Raw genomic sequence first — 23,042 nt, 5'->3', positions numbered from 1 at the left:
GGCGGTTCAACCACCAGGCCAACTAGGCAGTTCCCTGTGGCGCCATCTTGTTGGGGGCGCCATCGAGGCAACTCCTGTCTCCTGCGGCCTGCCTCCGCAAGTTATTGAACTGCTTTTTCTGTTGATTTGTTGTAAAACATGATGTTTTAGTGCTTAATTTAGTGGGGCCGGGCTGTGGTGCAGCTGGCTAGTAACCAGCTGCTATAAATCACTACTGACTGAGAGGTCATGAGTTCGAAGCCCGGGTCGGGTTAAGCCTCCGACCATTAAAAAAAAAAATAGCCCCGGCTTGCTGTTGACCTAGCAGCCCCGAAAGACAGTTGCATCTGTCAAGTAGGGAAAATTTAGGGACGCTTTATGCGGGAGGCTAATTTAACTAATCTACAACACCATAAAACTGCCAGCAAAACACGAGGAAAAGAATGAGGAAGAACAGCCACCAGTGGACGGTGAAGCAACAGCTCCCCCTGTGGCCGGAATCGTGAAGCTGGAAAGATGTTAAAATGCCTCTGTGTCTGTCTAAACTGAATGTTGTTTGTCTGTTGGCATTGAATGTTTGCCATATATGTGTTCATTGTAATCCGCCCTGAGTCCCCTTCGGGGTGAGAAGGGTGGAATATAAATACTGTAAATAAATAATAAATAAATTAATTTGTAAAACCTTAATGTAATTTGATGTTTAATAGGCTTTTCCTTAATCCCTCCTTATTATCAAACATTTTCGCTTATTCAACACTTTTATTTTTCCGTGATTGGTTGGGGGGGGGGGGCGCCAAAATTTTGTTTGCCTACACTTGAAAATTACCTAGGGCCGGCTCTGAATCTATATATATAAAAGAGTGATGGCATCAGGGCAGCGGACAAAACAACAAAACTACAGGGCCCCCAACCTCGAAATTTGACAACACAACCCATCATCCACGGCTCTAGGTTGATACAACAAAAAGAAAAGAAAAATAAAGTCCTAATTAGAGAGAGAGGAATAATTGTTTTTATCCAATTGCTGCCAGTTACAAGGCTAAGTTCCACCCACTTGGTCTCCTAGCAACCCACTCAGCCCAGGGGACAGGCACAAGAGTTTGGAGAGACCCCTAAGGGCCATCCAGCCCAACAGGACACAATCCAAGCATTCACAACACATGGACAACATATAAATACTATACAATACTACACAGGAACATAGACCCCCCTCTACCCTCACCACTTTCACAGTACACAAACAACCAAATGCATACTAAACATAAAGACAACCATACAAAAGACATTCAATACCACCACTACCTCAACAAGTTCTCACCAACACCACCAGACAACGCCACAGCAACGCGTGGCCGGGCACAGCTAGTATATTATATCATTAGTATAGCACAATATTAGCATTATATATTACTATATTGAACTATACCACTATACTGTAATATTATTAGTAATATTATATGTAATATAGAATATATAATATTATTATATGGTATTATTATTAGTGTTATATTGTATTACATTATAATATTATTATCAATATTATATGTATATACAATGTATTATGTTATAAAACTGAGGGCGGGGGCCAGGTAAATGACCTCGGCCTTAGTTTGGGGACCCTTGTTCTAATGGGTTGTTCTTGGGCTGCAACAATTAGGCCCTTGGTTTCCTTTTTCAAAGTTCCATTTGTAAGCCACATCCATGGTTTTCCTTGTCAATTTTGATATCAATTTTCCCCAGGAACTGTCTATGAAGAGCCTCATCATCATCATCATAATCATCATCATCATCATCATTTTTATTTATATCCCACTTTTTCTCTCCATACGCAGACTCATAGCAGGTCACAGCATTTCAATACAACTTAAAAGATACAAGTATACAAATATTAGCAGTATTAAACAGCATGAATATTAAAACCATCTAGGTTATATTAAAAATATCTCAAAAGAAATATCATTTTCTGTAGGGAAAAGGCTGTGACTGAGGACTTATACTGCTCAGGATACACACACATAGGTTGTTTTGCACAGAAAATAGTATCTTACGAGCAGAAAACAATGCTATTTCCTATGATGTTTTCTGGGAAATGATGTTTTTTCACAAAGAACTACGAACAGTGGATTTCATTTGAACTGCAAAGCCTCACAACAGTTCAGAATTGCTCTCATCAGGGTTTTTCAGCACTTGAGAAATATGGGAACAAGAGTATTCACTATTAGAACTGATGATGATGATGGTGGTGGTGGTGGTGGTAGTGATGATGATGATGATGATGATGATGATGATGATGATGGGAAGTCAAAGGCTTTCATGATCAAAATCACAGCATTGTGCCATGGCAGCTAATGTGGTATCAAACTGCATTAATTCAACAGTGGAGAGGCACTCAGAGTGGGTGATCCAGTTTCCAAACTATTGGAATATTCTTTCCATCCCTAGTTTGGAAACTGGATCACCTACTATGAGTGCCTCTCCACTGTTGAATTAATGCAGTTTGATACCACTTTAGCTCCCATGGCACAATGCTGTGATTTTGACCATGAAAGCCTATGACTTCCCATTATTATTATTATTATTATTATTATTATTATTATTATTATTATTATTTCTACAGTGTGGATGCACCCTCTGTCCAATTGCATTGAAGGCTTCCTGCAGGGTTGGCCTTTTGTTGATTTAAGTTGATTTTGTTGTTAACTGCCCTTGGTTGATTCATGTCTGGAAATCCTCTGTTTTCAGAGTATTGCTTTTTATTTACTGTTCTGATTTTTGAGTTTTTTTTTAATTTTTTGAATTTTTTTGGGTTTTTTTTTTTTTGAATTTTTGAGGATTTCCAGACATGAATCAACCAAGGGCAGTTAACGACTCTAAACAAAGGATGCCCCAGAGGCAGGAAGAAGACAGCAGATAAGCTTTTCAATGCTAATTAAAGTGATTAACTACACAACATTCACACTGATCTCTCTCACCCTAGACTTTCCACAGATATATATTAACCTCTTTGCTTAGTTTTCTCCATACCTCACAACCTCTGAGGATGCCTGCCATAGATGTGGGCGAAACGTCAGGAGAGAATGCTTCTGGAACATGGCCACACAGCCCGAAAGACATACAACAACCCTTAATAATTATTGTTTATGGTTTGCACTGTTACTGTGTTGTAAGCCACTCCAAGTCCCCTCAGGGAAATGGGGTGGGATTCAAATAAAGTTTTATTATTATTCATTATTAGCATTCAGGCAGTGCTCTCTGACTCCCAGCACAGTCTGCCTCAGCGTAAAGGTTCCTAATCAATAGCTCTGGTTGTCAATATCCTTCTGAAAAGAGCGTGAGCTGCCCTCCTCCGGCCGAATGGATGGTACTCTCAAGGAGAGGACATTATATTTCAGAGAATGGATCTAAACGGCTGGAGGGCCTTATCTCTGGAACGCAGGGACAGACGGACAAAGGGACGGCGGTGGAAAGGCACAAAGGGCAGAGCGGCGATACAAGGCAGTGTTGCACTGCCAGGCAAAGGATGCAAAGCAACCACCAGAAGGAGAGATAGGAAGCATCATGTCCCGCAGTTGGTGGTGGTTGGTATAGTGCAGTCATGAGCAAACTTTGGTCCTCCATCATCATCATCATCATCATCATTTAATTACTTATTAATCGCCCTCCATCCACGATGCTCTAGGCGATTTACAAGATAAAAAAGGATAAAAATACATACATACAAATATTGATTAAAAATATTAAAATAGATTAAAAGCTCTATTAAAGAGCCAGGTCTTGAGTGCGAGGGTAAAAGGCCCCAACTCACGCATGGCTCTCATATGGGGCGGCAAGGCATTCCATAAGGCAGGGGCAGAAACAGAAAAAGCTCTGCGCCTGGTCCTCTCCAAGTGCACTTCTCTAGGACCCGGTACATAGAGTAAGTCTCGTTGGGATGGTCGTTGCGACCTCCGATGATGGGAGAAGGAGAGACGGTCCCTAAGGAACGATGGGCCCTGGCCGTAAAGAGTTTTAAAAGTCAGAACTAGCATCTTATATAGACCACGGGAATCCGTTGGAAGCCAATGCAGATGCTGCAGCACTGGTGTGATGTGGCATTTCATGGGTGTTCTTGTGAGGAGCCTGGCTGCCGCATTCTGAACAATACGGAGCTTCTGGGTCGTGGACATCGGAAGGCCAACATACAGGGCGTTGCAATAGTCCAGCCTAGACGTGACCGTGGCATGGATGACTGTTGCCAAGGCCTCATCAGAGAGATAGGGTGCCAGTTGCCTCGCTTGTCGTAGGTGGAAAAAGGCCTGTTTGCTGGCAGCAGCGACCTGAGCTTCCATTGTCAGCTGCGAATCCAAAACGACACCCAGGCTCTTAATGGTGGGCGAAGGAGATAGGGCAGCACCATCGAAGGTGCTTTGGACTCCAGGTGTTTTGGACTGCAACTCCCACCATTCCTAACAGCCTCAGCTGCTTAAGAAGAAGCTCCCTTGCAGAGCTCCCTGGGAGGAGAGGCTGGGTTTCACCACTGACTCCAGCGCCCCCTGCTGACCGAATGTGGCTCTTTGGAAAAATCAACTTTAAAAAATTTCCTAAAAATCAGTGGATGACTGGAACGTTCTGAAACTTGGCTGGCATAAAGTGGTAAATCTATATGCACAGATGTCTATTATATACAGCAAAAAGGAAAAGTATGGTATATATTGTACTTTAAAGTAAGTTATAGTTCTATATTTCCTCAAGTGATATAATCACATATATTATGACTGTAATATCAATGTATATATTCCAACTGTACAGATAAGTACATATTTCAATGTCCAATTTTAACAAATATAATCTTGATAGTGTTCTCAAGGTTTGTAGTACTCTTCTTCAAATTCGATCATTCAAAGTAAATCAAAGTTCCATGTCAATAGTAACTCATTTAAAGTAAATCAAAGTTCCATGTCAATAGCAACGACTGGTCTCCCGGGTATGCATCCAGTTTCGGTGACCTTCTTCAGGTAGACTTTCTTCAGGTAATCCTGGAGTTCCCTCTGTTTGCTGCTCTGCTGTCTTATGGTTTGCATTACTTCTAGTATGGTTTGTATTATTTTGACTCAATTTACATTTAATTCTACAAAAAGAAATAAGACAGCAGAGCAGCAAACAGAGGGAACTCCAGGATTACCTGAAGAAGGTCTACCTGAAGAAGGTCACCGAAACTGGATGCATACCTGGGAGACCAGTCGTTACTACTGACATGGAACTTTGTTGCTATTGACATGGAACTTTGATTTACTTTAAATGAGTTACTATTGACATGGAACTTTGATTTACTTTGAATGATCGAATTTGAAGAAGAGTACGACAAACCTTGAGAACACTATCAAGATTATATTTGTTAAAATTGGACATTGAAATATGTACTTATCTGTACAGTTGGAATATATACATTGATATTACAGTCATAATATATGTGATTATATCACTTGAGGAAATATAGAACTATAACTTACTTTAAAGTACAATATATACCATACTTTTCCTTTTTTCCTTTTTGCCATAAAGTGGTAAATGTCGCATACAGCTCTGGCAAGTTTCATTCTGATAGCCATAAAAATATTTTAATTTTTCAAGCCTCTGAGGCTGAGAGAGTGTGACTTGCCCAAGGTGCTTAAACAGGAATGAAAGTGTCTGTTTGAAGCAAGTGTGAATGTTGCAATGAGCAAGATTGAATAGCACCGAGTAGCCATCAAGTTTGCAAAGTCATCCGTGAGGGTATCTACATAGAGGCAGCCTGGCTTTTTTTGCCTGGAGGCATCTTCTGTTTGGGAGGTGTAAGCAGGCACTTTTCCTCCATTTTCCATACATCAAGGGAACCACTGACCGCATAGGGAAGCTAATGAAGAAACACAACCCACAAACTATCTACAGACCCAGCAAGAAAATCCAACAAATGCTCCGTTCAGCGAAGGACAAGAGGGATTCTTTATCCACTGTATACCGTTCAGCTATGGACAAGTCTACACAGGGAACACCAAACACAGAAGCGTTGCCCAGGCATGAATCAAGGAACATGAAAGGCACTGCAGACTAATCCAACCCTAGAAGCCAACTATATCAGAGCATTTGATGAACCAACCTGGACACAGAATATTATTTGAGAACACAGAAACATTGGGCCACTCTCACAACCACCATGTCAGACGACACAGAGAAGCCACTGAAATCCACAAGAAGCATGTGGGGAATGTCAACCAAAAGGCTCCCAGTATTTAAAAAAACACCAGAATCAAGACAGTAAGTAAAGAACAACACTCCAGACAGCAAACAATCACATACCGGTTAACATCTCTCAAACAGAGGATGCCTCCAAGCAACAGAGGGCAGGCTATAAGTTATACCTTCACTGATTTGACTTTGCTTCTTCATGGTTACTCAATGCTATTCAAGCTTGCTAAATACAACATTCACACTTGCTTCAAACAGGCAAGGGTTCTTTCTCCCATTTCACAGGTATATATACTCTCCGCTTGCCTCACTGCCAACAGAATCTCTGAAGATGCCATGAACCACAGATGCAGGTGAAACATCAGGATAGAATGCTGCTGGCACATGACCATACAGCCCTGGAAACTCACAGTGGAACACCCTCCCCAGAGAAATACGGCAAGCCCCAACCCTTTTGAGTTTTAGAAAAGCCCTGAAAACATGGCTATGTGCCCAGGCTTTCGAAGATTAAATGATAAAGACGACCCGGACTGATTTACGGCTACAGCACGAGGATTTTGGAGGAATGGATTTTAATCATATATTTTATATTTTTATATTGTTTTAATTGTTTTATTGGATTTTCATTGCTGTTTTAATTATGTGTAGGCATTGAATCGTTGCCAATTTGTACCACCCTGAGTTGCCTTCGGGTGCCACCCTGAGTCCCTTCGGGTGAGAAGGGCGGGATATAAATGATGGAAATAAATAAATAAATAAATAAATAAATAAATAAATAAATAAAATGTTGTGATTCAGCTGGAACCTCAGATGGACTCTGATGAGGATGATGGGATTCAGGATCAGAATCAGGTTCAAAATGTCCCTGTTGTAGAAGATGAGGATGAGGGAGTGCAAGTTCATTTTCCCACAGCAAGGAATGAGGTTGATGATACTGAAACTAGCCAGGTGCAAATTGACTTGGGAAAGGAGGACAGTTCTCAGTCTGATAACGAGGCTCAGCACACTAACGAGCAGGCTGACCTTGACGAAACAGGTCCCTTAGATCGAGCTGACTGTTTGGAATTCAGGGTTCGGAGGAGTGTGAGAATTGCAAACAAAAGGGAGGTTTGAGGCCAGAGAAATGCTTTCATGCTTTGCAAAGGGTATTAAAGCAATGCCTTTGGAGACAAACCTTTGTCAAAGCAACTTTTGTTCAACCAAGAAGCAAGCTCTCGTTCTCCTGGATTATCTTGCAGCTTTTGTGTTCATGTTCTTGGGACTTTGTCATGCTCTAATGGGACTTTGTTTATTCCTTGTAATTTCTTGGATCATTCCTTAAGGCTTTATTTTGTAACGATCTTTTCGAACTTTACTTTTGCTTTTAAAAAAACTTTTTGTCTTCTATTTTCTAGCAAACTACAAAAGGCTTCAACCTGTGTGCAGTTTGGTGTTTACAGCAAGGGGAAGCTAACCTGAGGTGCGACACAGCAACCCAGTGATTCCAGCCATGAAAGCCTTCAACGACATTGACAGTACTGCTAAGTGTCGTACCGTACCATAGTACAATTGGCTGTTTTGCCTGCTGCGTGCTTAGATTCCGCATAAGATAGAAATACCTTTCTTTCAAGAAACCTGGGTCCAGATTAACCATCCCGGCCTCTTGATTTCTTCTCCTGGGAAGACGATTCCCCTTCAAGCGGCAGGGAAGGAGCAGCCAGGCAATGTGATTACTCTCCTTGACTCTAATGGGAGGCGACAGGGCATTTATGGAGTCCCTCTCTGCGGCGCCTGGTGCGGGCTTTGGTGGAGCAGCATGTGCGCCTGGCCTTTAGTCCCCAGCCATTGCCTCCGTATGGCAAGGCCCATGTGCCAGATGGTGCCCCAAAGGCACGGCAATCCCTGTGGGTCCAGGAAGCCTTCGCTAAGACTGCGAAGGAAGAGACAGCCATTGCCGCCCATGAATGAATGCACTTAGCCACCTGATGCCCATATAATCCCATGAGGACATTGCGCAAGGTGTGGCCCATTGATAAGCGGGTGACTCCAAGCCTGGCTTTGCTGGTGGAGCTCATTTGCCTTGCGCCTCTTTGCTCTCTCATCTCAAGAGCAATGATTTCAAACCAAGAATTAGAAGGATGTGGCACATTTTGGAACCACTTTGATTCTGGTCTTCAACTCAGTTGCAATTTCCATGCACCTTTTAAACCTTGGAGTGAGATTTCCAGTTGTTCATTTAGGACTGAACAAAAGGACCAAGACATTATACATTATTGCATTGGTTTCTATTCTGTATTTTTATTTGGAGTTGCACCCAAGTGTTGTCAACAAACAGAGCAGGGAAGTCCTGCCTCCAAGTCGTGCAAACTGGCAGGATTTTGGAGACGAAGAATCACATCTTAACAATGTGTTGTTACATGGTACCGGGACAGCCTTGGTCGCCTTAGTCGATGATCTTCGCCGGGAACTGGACAGGGGGAGTGTGTCCTTGCTGGTTCTGCTGGACCTCTCAGCGGCCTTCGATACCATCAATCATGGTATCCTTCTGGGGTGCCTCGCTGGGATGGGACTTGGAGGTACCATTTTGCAGTGGCTCCGCTCATTCCTGGAGGGCCGGTCCCAGATGGTGTCCTTGGGGGACACCTGCTCGGCCCCACAACCATTGACTTGTGGGGTCCCGCAGGGGTCAGTACTGTCCCCCATGTTGATTAACATCTACATGAAGCTTCTGGGAGAGATAATCCAGAGTTTCGGGGTCCGGTGTCATCTATACGCAGATGATGTCCAGCTCTGTCACTCCTTCCCACCTGTCACTCAGGAGGCTGTTCAGGTCCTGAACCGGTGTCTGGCCGCTGTGTCGGACTGGATGGGGTCCAATAAATTGAAATTGAATCCAGACAAGATAGAGGTCCTCCTGGTTAGTCGCAAGGCTGAACAGGGAATAGGGTTACAGCCTGTGTTGGACGGGGTCGCACTCCCCCTGAAGACACAGGTTCGCAGTCTGGGGGTTCTTCTCCTGGACTCATTGCTGAGCCTGGAACCCCAGGTCTGGGCGGTGGCCAGGGGAGCCTTTGCACAACTCCGCCTTGTGCGCCAGCTGCGCCCGTACCTTGGGAGGTCTGACTTGGCCATGGTGGTCCACGCTCTGGTCGCATCCCGGCTGGATTACTGCAACGCACTCTACGTGGGGCTGCCTTTGAAGACGGCCCGGAAGCTCCAGCTGGTGCAGCGGGCGGCAGCCAGGTTAATAATGGGAGCGGCTTACAGGGAGCGTACTACCCCCCTGCTAAGCCAGCTCCACTGGCTGCCAATATGCTACCGAGCCCAATTCAAAGTGCTGGTCTTGACCTACAAAGCCCTAAACGGTTCTGGCCCAACTTACCTGTCCGAACGTATCTCCTCCTATGAGCCCACGAGAACCTTAAGATCATCTGGGGAGGCCCTGCTCTCGATCCCACCGGCCTCACAAGTGCAGCTGGTGGGAACGAGAGACAGGGCCTTCTCGGTGGTGGCTCCTCCCTCGGCTGTGGGACTCCCTCCCCAGTGACATCCGGCAGGCTCCATCCCTTCTGAGTTTTAGGAAAAAGGTGAAGACCTGGCTATGCGCGCAAGCGTTTAACGAATGAATTATGCTTTAACTCGGTCCGGATTAAGGTTTACGTGCAAGGTTTATGTGGACGAATGGATTAAGTATTTTTATTGTACTGTTTTAAATGTATTTATTGGATTATACCAAATTGATTGTTTTAATTGCTTATGCTTTATTTTTGTACTGTGTACCAGCATTGAATTTTGCCAGATTGTGAGCCACCCTGAGTCCCTTCGGGTGAGAAGGGCAGCATAGAAATGATGGAAATAAATAAATAAATAAATAGTTAAACCATATGATGAAAGTTGGAAGAAAAAATTGGAAAGAATGGAAAGAAGGCTCATGCAACAAGAAAATAAGGTTTAAGTTGTCAACAGGGAAGGGGGTGGGGTGGGTGTGGGGGAGGGAAAAGGGAATGGAAAAGGAAAATGTAACTATGATTATGTATTATAAAGTAATGATTAATAAAAATTCACTTTGGAGAGAAAAAAAAGAAGGAGAATGCATTCAAAATAAATAAATAAATAAAGCATAAGCAAAGAGCAAGGTGGGTTTGGAATATTTTTTGCAATTATTAACCAAAACAATTAGACGAAATTTGCACTTTAGTGTGTGTATGAGATATATATATATATTGGGGTCTCTTCTATATATATACTTTTAAGGAACTAAGAGTCTTTAGCACTTGCAAAAAAAGAGAAAAAGAACCCCATTTGTATATATATATATGCCCATGGTACCAAGTCAGCCAGCTCCTCTGATTCTAGTCTAAAGAGCTCCAAATATTTTTCTGCATTTGCCTGGAAAGACTCCAGCAACAAACCACTGGCTTACGGTTTGGGCAAGAGAACCAACCTGCTTGCTGCTATTAAAGCAGCCTCTGAAGTGTTGCCTGGAAAACAAACAAGTAAATAATAATCCTGCAGAGAGAAGGAGACCAGAGTTGTCATTATGAGCAGCAGCGGCTGCTGACGGCAGCCTTCCTCTCCTCCTCCTCCTCCTCCTCCTCCTCCTCCTCCTCTTCCTCCTCCTCCTCTTCTTTTGCTTCTGCTCTTTGGATTCCAGAGTGTTTATATATAGAAGCAACACACCTTGGTCGGTGAGGACAGAATGTCACCTTCTGGAGCCTGTCCAACGTGACCTTTGTGACCACCATCAAAGGCCCTGGAAGCGCTTTTGGACCAGGATGTGCCAAGCTGCCCTGATGCTCCCCATTCTTCCCTTGTTCTTCATCAACAGAGACGTCCCGTGCAGCCACAAGGCCTCATGGAGCAAGAGGAGCGCTGGCTTTGTCTTCCTTGACCTTCTGCAACTGAGGTTTGTTCCAACCATTCCTCCCAGCGCTTCCCATCCTTCCAGGCCCAGCAGCAGATCAATGCAAGAAAGCAACTCTTAAGGAAGAGGGAAGGATATGGAACAAGTCAGGACTGCCATAGGAAGAGATGTTCAACAGCGGAATAAGCAGCTGCCTGGGAGTCCAATGAAGTTTGAAGCAGAGGCTGGATGGTCCTCTGTTGGGAGGGCTTGGATTGGGTCTTCCTTGATGGCAGATGGGGGTTGGCCTTTGGGGTCTCTTCTATCCAGGATTGTTCTATAGAATCATGGAATAATAATAGGAGCCTCCGGTGGCCCCTTGTGCTGGCAGGACTGCTGACTTGAAGGTTGGGTTGTAGACCTAAAGACTGCCGGTTCAAATCCGACCTGGGGAAAATGCGCATGAGCTTCCATTTGTCAGCTCCAGCTCCATGTGGGGACATGAGAGAAGCCTCCCACAAGGATGGTAAAAATTTACTTATGTTTTAATTTTTATAATGTATTTTAATGATGTATTTTTATAGTTTTAATTGGTTATATGTACTGTTTTTTGTTTTATTATTATGTTCTTGGCATTAAATGTTGCCAACTGTGTAAGCCGCCCTGAGTCCCCCCCCGGGTGAGAAGGGTGGGGTATAAATTCTGGAAATAAATAAATAAAAACATCAAAACATCCAGACAATGTCCCCTGGGCAATGTCCTTGCAGACGGACAATTCTCTCACACCAGAAGTGGCTTGCAGTTTCTCAAGTCGCCCCTGACTTGAAAAAAAAATAGAATAATAAGATTTGGAAGAGACCACATGGCCATCTAGTCCAACCCCCTTCTGCCATGCAGAAAAAGCATGATCTAAGCATCCCAACAGATGACCATTCAGCCTCCGTTTAAAGCTTTCCAAGGAAGGAGCTTCCACCAGGCTCTGAGGCAGAGAGTTCCACTGCTGAACTGCTCTTCTCACAGTCAGGAAGTTCTTATAGACTAGTAAGGAAGTTCTCATGGACTAGTAAGCTTCCCAAGTTGATGTGAGAAGGAAAAATATCCATTATTCTGATTTTGTGAAAGCCTAGTGTATCTACTTGGTGTTGGTTGGGTTTGCATTTTATTTGTACCTCTTTCCTTCCTTCTTCCATTTCCCTCACACACCTTCATCTCCATCTCTTCTTCTTTTGTTCTCCCCTGTACAACTTCCCCTTTTTCTTCTTTCTTTCTCTTCTTTAGTGTTTCCTTCTTTCTTTCCTCTTTTTTTATCCTTTTGCCCCTTCCTTTCTCTTTCCTTCTTTCTTTCTCCCCTTCCCCACACCTTTCCTTCATTCCTTTATCATCTAGCCTTTTCTTGAAAGTCACACTCTCCCAGCCTCATAAAAGGGCAAAGACACCCCTTTCAAACATATAAATCTTCATTAATTTGCTTCCTTCCCAAAGAGACGGGTGTCCTGCTGTGGCTTTCAGGGCTGCATTGTCAGCCTTGTGGTCTGGGTAGCATTTCATCTAGTGTCCTCTTGTGGTCGCATTGAACACTGCATGCACACAGATGAACTCAGTAGCTAATCATTTCTGTCTGCTTTTTGGGTCCTTGCTCTCAAATAGGCTAGATTTGCAGTTGAAGAATTTTAAGTTGGGTAATGATGGGTTTGTGTGCCAAGTTTGGTCCAGATTCATCAAGCCATGTAGGAGCCTTTGTGGTACAAACCCACATACATACCTACTTTGACATAGATAAATGATCATTCTCCAGGGAGAAATGCAAGGCCCGCTCTTGGAAAATGAGAAAGTTGCTATCCTGAGCTGGAATTACAGCAGAGCCACTACCTCTAAAAGTGAAATTTGTAAAAATCTTCAGAAGACTATACAAGAAGCAACTAAACCTGAAGAAGGGACACCCATCCTGAAACAAGGACATAGAATACCCCGGGAACCCTTGTAGTTTTGTTTTTGCTTTCTTTGAACGCACATTCTGAGAACTCTTTCTTGCTTGGGACTTTGATGAATTTGTTTAAAGGGTAAAACCCCCATTCATAAAGATTAGCATTTGTGCTACTTCTTCAACCAAGCTTCAAGACTTATATCTGCATGAAACTACATTAGTTTATGAACTCTTTCATTTGTGGCTTTGGAAAATATATAAACATAAATGCAATGTTTGCTATAATGCTGTGAAATAGTCAATATTTGTTTAAATCTTATGTGCCTTTGTTAATTATACGTTTGCTACTTCAGTTCTATTATATACGGTGTGTAATAGGACAACCTTTCTCTATACTATATATAGATTTCTGTGTAGTATCAGTATCAGAAATGCAAGGCCCCCTGTGGAGAAGTCATAGTTATGTTTAATTTTAACTGTTAGAGTATGTATGTGTGTTTAGTTGACACAGTAGCTGAAACAGAAGCCATCTTGTTTCAATCCACAGTAGTGCTGTTACCAAGGAGACGGAGCTGGCTAGCTCACCAGAGGGAGAAGTAGGCGGAGCCAAGAAAAGGAAAAAGTGGGAGTTTTTTAAAAAAAGAAGCCGGGAGTGCGTGGCTGGAGGTTTTTTCAGTCAAGAAGGTCTGAGGAGACAGGCCTGGCCAAAAATCTTTAGTCAAGGCAGACTAAAGGGAGCCTAGTCAAGATCTCTAGTTGGGAAGGACTAGTGATCAGGAATTTGATCGGTAGTAGATGAAATTAAAGGCTTTTATTGTAGTTGGGACATTGTTCACTAAGGAGCTCAACTGAGGTTAGAGTTCACTACAATTTATATCATCAGTAGGAGAGTGAGAGTGGAATTACACCAGAAACCACTGGTGCGGTGGTTATAAGAGTTATTAAACCACTTGTTTATCTAGAGTTCCATAAGTAAATCAATCAACCTGCAACCATACGCAATAAACTTGTTGTTCTTTGTTAACAACTGACTCATCTCATTTCATCTGCGTCTGTGGTGCCAAATTTCATCGGTGATAATTCAAAAGCCTCATGTTGGTGGCAGTTACCTTAATAAATCACCTAATTGGGGAAGAGTGATAGTCACAGTTACCTCAGAAAGGGAACAACAACACAGAAATCCCTAACTACAGAGACAGAGGCTGGGATCTTGAAATAAAGATCACCCCCTGTAATCCATCTTCTCATATAAAGGTGATATATATATAATCTAGAGGGATTAAAAGATTCAAAAATTCCCTCAGCAGTGGAAACAGCATTTACAATTTGCTTTGACACCATTACAATTGGCTTGAGTCTTCCCAATTGGCTTTAGCACCATCACAATTGGTGGCAGCGTCGGGACTGAGTCTTCGTAATTAGATTAAGCCATCCCAATTGAATTAACGTCTGCGCAGGAGCCTTTGTGGTACAAACCCACATACATACATACCTACTTTGACATAGATAAATGATCGTTCTCCAGGGAGAAATGCAAGGCCCCCCAAACACACATCTGAAGCTAGAAATCTCCAGAGATGGATCACCTGGATTGTCTTTTCAAAGGACTCTTTTCAAGTGTGACCATGAAGTGTGGTCGCATGCTTTGCATTCTATTGGAGCTACCATAAACAAGACCGTGTCTTCTTCACACACATAAACACAATAATATTTTGTGTTGCAAACATACTTGTGGTTTTTCATCATCAGCTTGACTTTGCCATAATAATAACAACAACAACAACAACAACAACACAGCAGACATCACAGTTGTGGAAAAGAAAAAGGTTTGGATCATTGATGTCGCCATCCCAGGTGACAGTCGCATTGATGAAAAACAACAGGAAAAACTCAGCTGCTATCAGGACCTCAAGATTGAACTGCAAAGACTCTGGCAGAAACCAGTGCAGGTGGTCCCGGTGGTGATGGGCACACTGGGTGCCGTGCCAAAAGATCTCAGCCGGCATTTGGAAACAATAGACATTGACAAAATTACGATCTGCTAACTGCAAAAGGCCACCCTGTTGGGATCTGCACGCATCATCCGAAAATATATCACACAGTCCTAGACACTTGGGAAGTGTCCAACTTGTGATTTTGTGATACGAAATCCGGCATATCTATCTTGTTTGCTGTGTCATAATAAAATAATAATAATAATAATAATAATAATAATAATAATAATAATAATAATAATAATAATGGGGAAGGGGTGTTACCAAACACAGAGACCACTTGGTGGCTTTGCACAATGCAACCACTGGGATTCCTGCGTTTCTTGGAACCAACAAACCATGTCAATCCACTAAAGGAAGGAGTGAATTTGTGTGATGCTCCAACCATTGTCCGTGCAACAGGACTGGGTCCAGCCCAATGGGAGAGGATCATGGGCGGCAATGTATAAGGTGTTGGTGTATTTTGTTGTTAGAGGGAAATGTTAGATCAATTGTTTGCTGTTTGGATTGTGCATCTGTGTTCCAGCAGCACACGGGTTAATCACAAGTCAGCTTGATTGATAGCCTGCAGAGCCAATAGGTCGAGGTTTCCGGACTCAACAGCTTGGATGGAACATTCGTCATCTGGAGTCAAATGTGGGAGTTTCCTGCTTGTATTGTTCGCAGACACTCCGCAAAGAGAGAGGACATGCTTTAGCCGTGCTGGGGAAAGCATGAGTCCTAAGAGCGATGGACTTTGTAATTGTATATAGATGTATATAATAAAGCCTTAGAACTGCTGGGATCAGCAGAATTACGACTGTGGTGTCGTTTGTCGGTGCTGCTTTCGCTGGATGCTTAAGCGGTCTGACTGGAGAGGAGAAGGTGAGAGGACCCGTCTCACCAGTAAATCAGGGTGTTTCGGAGTTAGTTAATTAATTCACACCCTGTCATAAGGTAGATGAAAGCTCTCCATAAAGACATTGGAGGAAACCAGCATAGGCCCAGCCATGGCAGGAGACAATGCACATTGACATTTACAACGATGTGTTCTTTAATAGCATTTAAATAAGGCTTTGAATAATTACACCCACTAAAAACTAACATTCCAGAACCTTATTCCGCACGGAAGATGAGCTGAAACCGCATTCTTTGTACAGGATGAACTCTCCTTCTGAACACTTACATTCAAGAGAGGTGGCCGAAAGAAAGTCATTTGGGGAAGAGAGGGAGGGAAGGAGGGAAGGGGGGAAGGAAGAAAGGAGGGAGGGAGGGAGGGAAGGAAGGAGAGAAGGAAGGAAGGAGGGAAGGGGGGAAGGAAGAAAGGAGGGAGGGAGGGAGGGAAGGAAGGAGAGAGGGAGGGAAGGAGGGAAGGAGGGAAGGAAGAAAGGAGGGAGGGAAGGAAGGAGAGAAGGAAGGAAGGAGGAAAGGAAGGAAACAAGGAAGGAAGGAGGGAGGGAAGGAGGGAGGGAAGGAAGGAAAGAAGGAAGGAGAGAAGGAAGGAAGGAGGGAAGGAAGGAAACAAGGAAGGAAGGAGGGAAGGAAGGAAGGAAGGAGGGAAGGAAGGAAGGAAGGAGGGAGGGAGGGAGGGAGGGAGGGAGGGAGGGAGGGAAGGAAGGAAAGAAGGAAGGAGAGAAGGAAGGAAGGAGGGAAGGAAGGAAGACAAGAAGGAAGGACGGAAGGAAGGAAGGAAGGAAGGAAGGAAGGAAGGAAGGAAGGAAGGAGAGAAGGAAGGAAGGAGGGAAGGAGGGAGGGAGGGAGGGAGGGAAGGAAGGAAAGAAGGAAGGAGAGAAGGAAGGAAGGAGGGAAGGAAGGAGGGAAGGAAGGAAGACAAGAAGGAAGGACGAAAGGAAGGAAGGAAGGAAGGAAGGAAGGAAGGAAGGAGAGAAGGAAGGAAGACAAGAAGGAAGGACGAAAGGAAGGAAGGAAGGAAGGAAGGAAGGAAGGAAGGAAGGAAGGAAGGAAGGAAGGAGAGAAGGAAGGAAGGAGGGAAGGAGGGAAGGAAGGAAGACAAGAAGGAAGGAAGGAAGAAGGGAAGGAAGGAAGACAAGAAGGAAGGAAGGAAGGAAGGAAGGAAGGAAGGAAGGAAGGAAGGAAGGAAGGAAGGAAGGAGGGAAGGAGAGAGGGAAGGAGGGAGGGAAGGAGAGAAGGAAGGAAGGAGGGACGGAAGGAAGACAAGAAGGAAGGAAGGAAGGAAGGAAGGAAGGAAGGAAGGAAGGAAGGAAGGAAGGAAGGAAGGAAGGAAGGAGGGAAGGAAGACAAGAAGGAAGGAAGGAAGGAGGGAGGGAGGGAGGGAAGGAAGGAGGGAAGGAAGGAAGACAAGAAGGAAGGACGAAAGGAAGGAAGGAAGGAAGGAAGGAAGGAAGGAAGGAAGGAAGGAAGGAAGGAAGGAAGGAAGGAGAGAAGGAAGGAAGGAGGGAAGGAAGGAAGGAGGGACGGAAGGAAGACAAGAAGGAAGGAAGGAAGGAAGGAAGGAAGGAAGGAAGGAAGGAAGGAAGGAAGGAGGAAGGGAAGGAAGGAAGACAAGAAGGAAGGAAGGAAGGAAGGAAGGAAGGAAGGAAGGAAGGAAGGAAGGAAGGAAGGAAGGAGGGAAGGAGGGAAGGAGGGAAGGAGGGAAGGAGGGAAGGAAGGAAGGAGGGAGGGAGGGAGGGGGAGGGGTTTTGGAGGAGAAAAGCTCCACAAATCTGAAAAGAGGTCCCTTGCATTGCAAAGTGTAGGCAGTCAAATTGGTCCTCGCGGGTGCCGGAACAGCATTCGCGGGCCAAAGGGGAATCTGGAGGGAGCTCAGCAAAATACAGAGCAGAAAAGGAGATGTGATGCAAAGGAAGGAGAACACATTTGGATCGCAAACAAATGAAGCCTGCAAACGAAGGAGGATGTTTGTGCACCTATGTGTGCGAGAAAGTGGGGTTTGAGTCTCTTGTATAACAAGGATGGAAGAAGGCTCTTTGGAACCCCAAATCCCCCCTTTTCAAAATGGAGTTCTTTGCCCACAAAAGCCTTGGAGAGACATTGACTTCTGGGTCACTCATTGTTTGCAAAAAAAAGGGTCTCCCCTGCTTTAAAAACCACGGGGAAATTGCCCCACCCTGGAAGTTGGAAGGCACCGGGGGCAAATGTAATACAAATCTGGATCATGGGGGTGACCCGTTGTGCTCAGTGGGGGTCCGCGCCTCTTCCGGACAACTCCCCGCCCCATTTACACAATGCAGACAGACCCAAACGGGGGGGAAGGGGTCCGTGAGCAAAAGGCTCCGATCCTGCTCCATCCTGGAGAACCTTCTCACTGGTTGTGTGCCGTTCCCAGCAAATCCGTTCCAAACGGGATATGTGTGTGATTTCCAAAAGCGGAAACAGCGAGAAAAGGGGGAAGAAGAGAGAAAAAGAGAGGAGATGCCCAGTCCGAAATGTCTGAGTCCGAAATGGGGTCCGGGGTCAGAAGAACTTGTCGTCGATCCTGAAGTGGGGCCGGGTGACGTCGTCAGGGTTGATGAAGACGGAGATGGACTTCCCGGGGTTCTCCGTCACCAGCTGCTGGAGCTTTTTGGCCAGGCGGTCATCGGGCTGCCCGCCTCCGTCACCTCCGTCCGACTGCGGGGAGGGGATGCCCCCGGCACTGCCCCGCCGCTGCAGCTCCAGGGTCAGCCGGTTGGCAGCCTTGACGTGCTCGATGGCGGTCTGGAGGTGCTCGGCCGGGTCCGAGCGGACCGAGGAGAGCTTGCGGGCGTGGAGCATGACCGTCTCCTCGGAGAGGTGCTCCAGCATGTTGCACTGCGGGATGAAATAGTTGGGACACATCTTGTTGACCAGGCAGTGCTGCAGGTCGTCAATGAGGCCCAGGAGGAAATGTGCGGCGTAGTCCTCCTGCGCCAGGTAGTTGGCCGGCAGCCGGTCGCAGGCCCAGAGCATCATGCTGCGCAGGTGGTAGGGGCTGATGGCCTTGGGCCGTGAGAGCAGCTTGATGATGATGGCCTTGCATGCCTGGTAGGCCTGCATGAGGCTGGCGGAGATGCACTTCTTCAGCTGGACCTCGCTGCGGGCGAAGGAGAGGCGCCACTCGTTGTCCTTGCGTCCCTTGTGGGAGCAGGCGGGCACCAGGTAGAAACCACTGATGACCTCCTCCTCGGTGATCTTCCCGTCCCAGAAGTGGTTCTCCATCAGCCAGCTCTGGGCCACGGCTGGCCAGCCCTTGAATGAGACCACAGGGACGATGTCGTAGAGCATGCGGCTGCTGCCCACTCCCAGGATGATGGAGATGATGGTCCCATTCTTCTCCACCTTCTCCACTTTGGGCATGCCCCGCTGGGGCTTCTTCTGGATCTCCGAGAGGACGATGCTGATGGAGTCATAAAACCATTCAGCCACTTTGGTAGGGGAGAAGAAGTAGTTGGTGGCCCCGTTGATGTGGTCCACGATGGTGCAGCAGTCCTTCCACTTGCTGATGGTGCCCTCGTCGAAGAGGCGCAAGCTCAGCCAGGAGTGGCACAGGGCCGAATGGCGCATGTCTAGGGTGACTGGCTGGTTCCGGTCGTGGAGCTTCAGGGCTGGCACCAGGAGAGTGAAGTCCATATCGTAGTCAGTGCCGCGTGCATAAATGCTAAGTTCATCCAGATCCAGGTCCACCACCCCCTCACGGACACCCCCCGAGAGGAGCAGGTACTCATTGGCCACTGGTAGCTTTTGGTCAAGCTTCTGCACCATGCCTGGAAAAAGAGAGAGAAAAGCCCAGTTAGGGAAGGGGAGTAGAAGGATACATCCGCTCCAATACTATTTCAGGATCCACCATAAGAAGCAGAGGCGGAACAAGAAAGGAGCTATCCAAGGTGTCACACTCAATTTGGGAACTAGTTTCAGCACCTTGGAGAGCTCCTTTCAAGTTGCAACTGAAACTTAGAGAAGAAGAGTAGATGGGCACATTCTGCTCCAACATCATATTGGCGTCCACCAAAAAGTAGCAGAGGCTATCCAATACGATTTGGCACCTTAGAAAGCTCCTTTCAAGTTGTGTCTGAAACTTGGAGAAAGAGCAGATTGACAACTTCAGCTTCAATGTTATTTTGGGGTCTTCCATGAAGAGACAGAGGTTGGGTGTCAGTCTGAACATGAAAGGAGCTCTTCAAGGCATCACACCCACTTTGGGATTGGTTTGGGAACCTTGGAGAGCTCCTTTCAAGTTATGATGAAATCTTAAACAAAGAGAGTAAAAGGATATGCATGTCCAGCTCTAATATTATTTGGGGTCTTCCATGAAGAAGCAGAATCTGAGCATCAGTCTGAACATGATAAGAACTCTCCAAGGTGTCAAACGCAATTTGGGAAGAGGTTTGGCTCTTTTCACATTGCAACTGAAACCTGGAGCAGATTCACAGAGTTGTAGAACTGCAAGAAACCACAAGGGCTTCCTAATCCATGCAGGAAGACAGAACTAAAGCATCCAACTGACATGGAAGAATTCAACATTATCAATTTGATCTCCAATTTGGGGGCTGGTTTTGGCACCTTGGAAGAGCATTTTTCATGCTACAGTTGAAACTTAGGGAAGGACACATTTAGCTCCAGCGTAATGTTGGGGTCCAGCACAAAGAAGCAGAGGCTGAACATGAAAGGTGTTGTCCAATAGCTTTGGCACTCTGGACAGCCCCTTTCAAGCTGTGTCTGAAGGAGAGCAGAACACATTCAGCTCCAACATCATTTCAGGGTCTTCCATGAAGAAGCAGAGTCTGAGCATCAGTCTGAACATCAAAGGAGCTCTCCAAGTTGTCAAATGCAATTTTGGAAGATGTTTGGGCACCTTGGAGAGCTCTTTTCACATTGCAACTGAAGCCTGGAACCGATTCATAGAGTGATAGAATTGCAAGAAACCAGAAGAGTCCATGCAGGAAACCACAACTATAGCATCTGATGGACATGGAAGCATTCAACACTTCTAATGGACACAGAAGTCCTCAGAAGTCTACTTCTAATGGACACAGAAATCCACAGCCACCTCCTGGTTACCCACAGGTGTCAAGAACACATTTGCCTTCAACATCATTTCAGGGGCTTCCATGAAGAAGCAGAGTCTGAGCATCAGTCTGAACATGATAAGAGCTCTCCAAGGTGTCAAACGCAATTTGGGAAGAAGTTTGTGTCAGGGAGAGTGATGGTATCCGACCGTCGCCCTGACCTATTGATGAGCCAGGTCTCACCTTCTCACCACCAGTCAGACCACTTAAGCATCTGCAAAGTGGCACCGACAAATGACACCTCAGCTGTAAATTCTCTGCTGATCCAATTGGTACTATACGTTTATCTACAGACTATACACAATACTAAACACCATCGCTGTCAGGACACATGTTCCCTGGCAAGGACAAAGCATGGCACATCCTCTCAGCAAGCCTTATCCATTACCAGTGCTAGTAGGCACCTCCCAACATTCCACAGTTCATGACGAATGTTCCATCCACACAGCTGAAACGGAACTCTTGACCCATTGGCCCTGCAGGCAATCAATCAGGGCTGGCATGCAATTAACTCCTGTGCTGCTGGAAAGCTTGCCTGAACACATAGACACAATCCAAACAGCAATAACTTGTCAGCGGGGATGATGGGTAGCAGAGTGAAATCCAAAATTCACCATCCCGGTCTTCACCTCCTTCCTCCAGACTGTCTCCCGGTGTGGAAAAACAGCACTGGACAAACACACTCCAGCAGATGAGGGTTCGGTTGGAAATCCAACGGCAATAAACTTTTATTTACATGTCTATATACAAAATAGAGTAAATCAGTCCTTCCTCCATGAGTGCTTGCCGAAGCGACTCATGCACACACAGCACACAGCTCAACGACTGCTCTTCCTGCTCTAGAAACTCCTCTGCATTCCACAGGAACAGGAAAGAAAGTCCCGGTCAAAACAAACTTGACCCCATTGGTCCTGTGATACGTCAATCATAGCAGACTCTCATTAACTCCATAACTGCTGAAATGCCTTGCCGAAAAACAAACACATAAGGCATTTCTAATAACCCAGATTGATTTTAACATTTCACAATACACAATACCCTGACATAACTGATTTAACATTTCACACTATAACAACAAAAACACTGACAGTTTGGTCACCTTGGAGAGCTCTTTTCTCATTGCAACTGAAACCTGGAACAGATTCACAGAGTTGTAGAATTGCAAGAATCCACAGGAGCTACCTAGTCCATGCAGGAAGCCACAACTAAAACATATAACAGGCATAGAAACATTCAATATTCCCAATGGACACAGAGATCCCAGTTATTTCCTGGCTGGCCTCAGGCATCCATACGGCACTTGCTCCTCATTGACCAGTGAGGAGTCCAGTTCACCTGTTGGTGCAAAAGCCTTCCAAAGTCAGACAGACACAAGTGGGGAAAGTGATGCCCACGCCATCCCAGAAGTGCATGGGGCAAGGCATGTGCAGAGAAACCCAAACCTGGTTTCCTCAAAGGTAGCTGCTGCCATGCTTTAGGAAAAAACGCATCCCAAAATACCAGACTCAAGTTGTTAAATAAACATGCCGCTTGAACGGGTGCCCAATGGGATGGCTGGAGTTATTTTGGGGGAACTATTTTTAGGCTCACATGCCGGGCGAATGTGACGCCGTGCTCCCTTTCGGAGATTTCGTGATGCAATACAAGGAACGGTGGTTTGCATCTTGGCCGCGGAGGGAAGATCTTGCCTGCGATTCCACCCAGGGACACTCAAGCCATTTCTGCTCTGATCTTTTCCCAAAATAGCTCACGATGCTCGAGGTTTAAATTTTTTAAAACAGTCTTCATTTGGCCTCATTATGGAGGATGCTCCACTGCAAAGCAAGGGCCAGCACTTGGCAACTCCACGCAAAGCGATGCATATGTTCTGGATTTTATTGTGGTTGGTTTGCACTAGAGGAGGCTCACTCGGTCAACTGTTGCATGATGAGTCAACATGAAGCAAACCCAACTGACTCCATGGGGAGCATCTACACTGTGGAATTAATGCAGTTTGATACCACTTGAAGCACCGTGGCTCAAAGATATGGAACCCTTGGAGTTCTGGTTCTGCAAGGCCTCCTTGGCCAAAGAGTGCTGGTGCCTGAACAAACTACAACTGCGCCGGGCTGTGGCGCAGCTGGCTAGTAACCAGC

The 23,042-nt window shown here is 45.5% G+C and overlaps 1 protein-coding gene across 1 annotated transcript; it reads right to left on the bottom strand.

Moving 5' to 3' along the window:
- Positions 1 to 15,932: 15,932 nt before the first annotated feature.
- Positions 15,933 to 20,349, bottom strand: mb21d2 (Mab-21 domain containing 2). The gene has a single exon (XM_062976942.1). The coding sequence runs from the start codon at positions 19,601 to 19,603 to the stop codon at positions 18,338 to 18,340; it is 1,266 nt and encodes a 421-aa protein (XP_062833012.1). The 5' UTR covers positions 19,604 to 20,349; the 3' UTR covers positions 15,933 to 18,337.
- Positions 20,350 to 23,042: the final 2,693 nt, after the last annotated feature.

Source organism: Anolis carolinensis, chromosome 3 (assembly GCF_035594765.1).
Source record: "Anolis carolinensis isolate JA03-04 chromosome 3, rAnoCar3.1.pri, whole genome shotgun sequence".
Classification (NCBI taxonomy): domain Eukaryota; kingdom Metazoa; phylum Chordata; class Lepidosauria; order Squamata; family Dactyloidae; genus Anolis; species Anolis carolinensis.
Note: the sequence above shows the minus strand (reverse complement) of the source record. Positions and strands in the feature narration are given on the sequence as shown.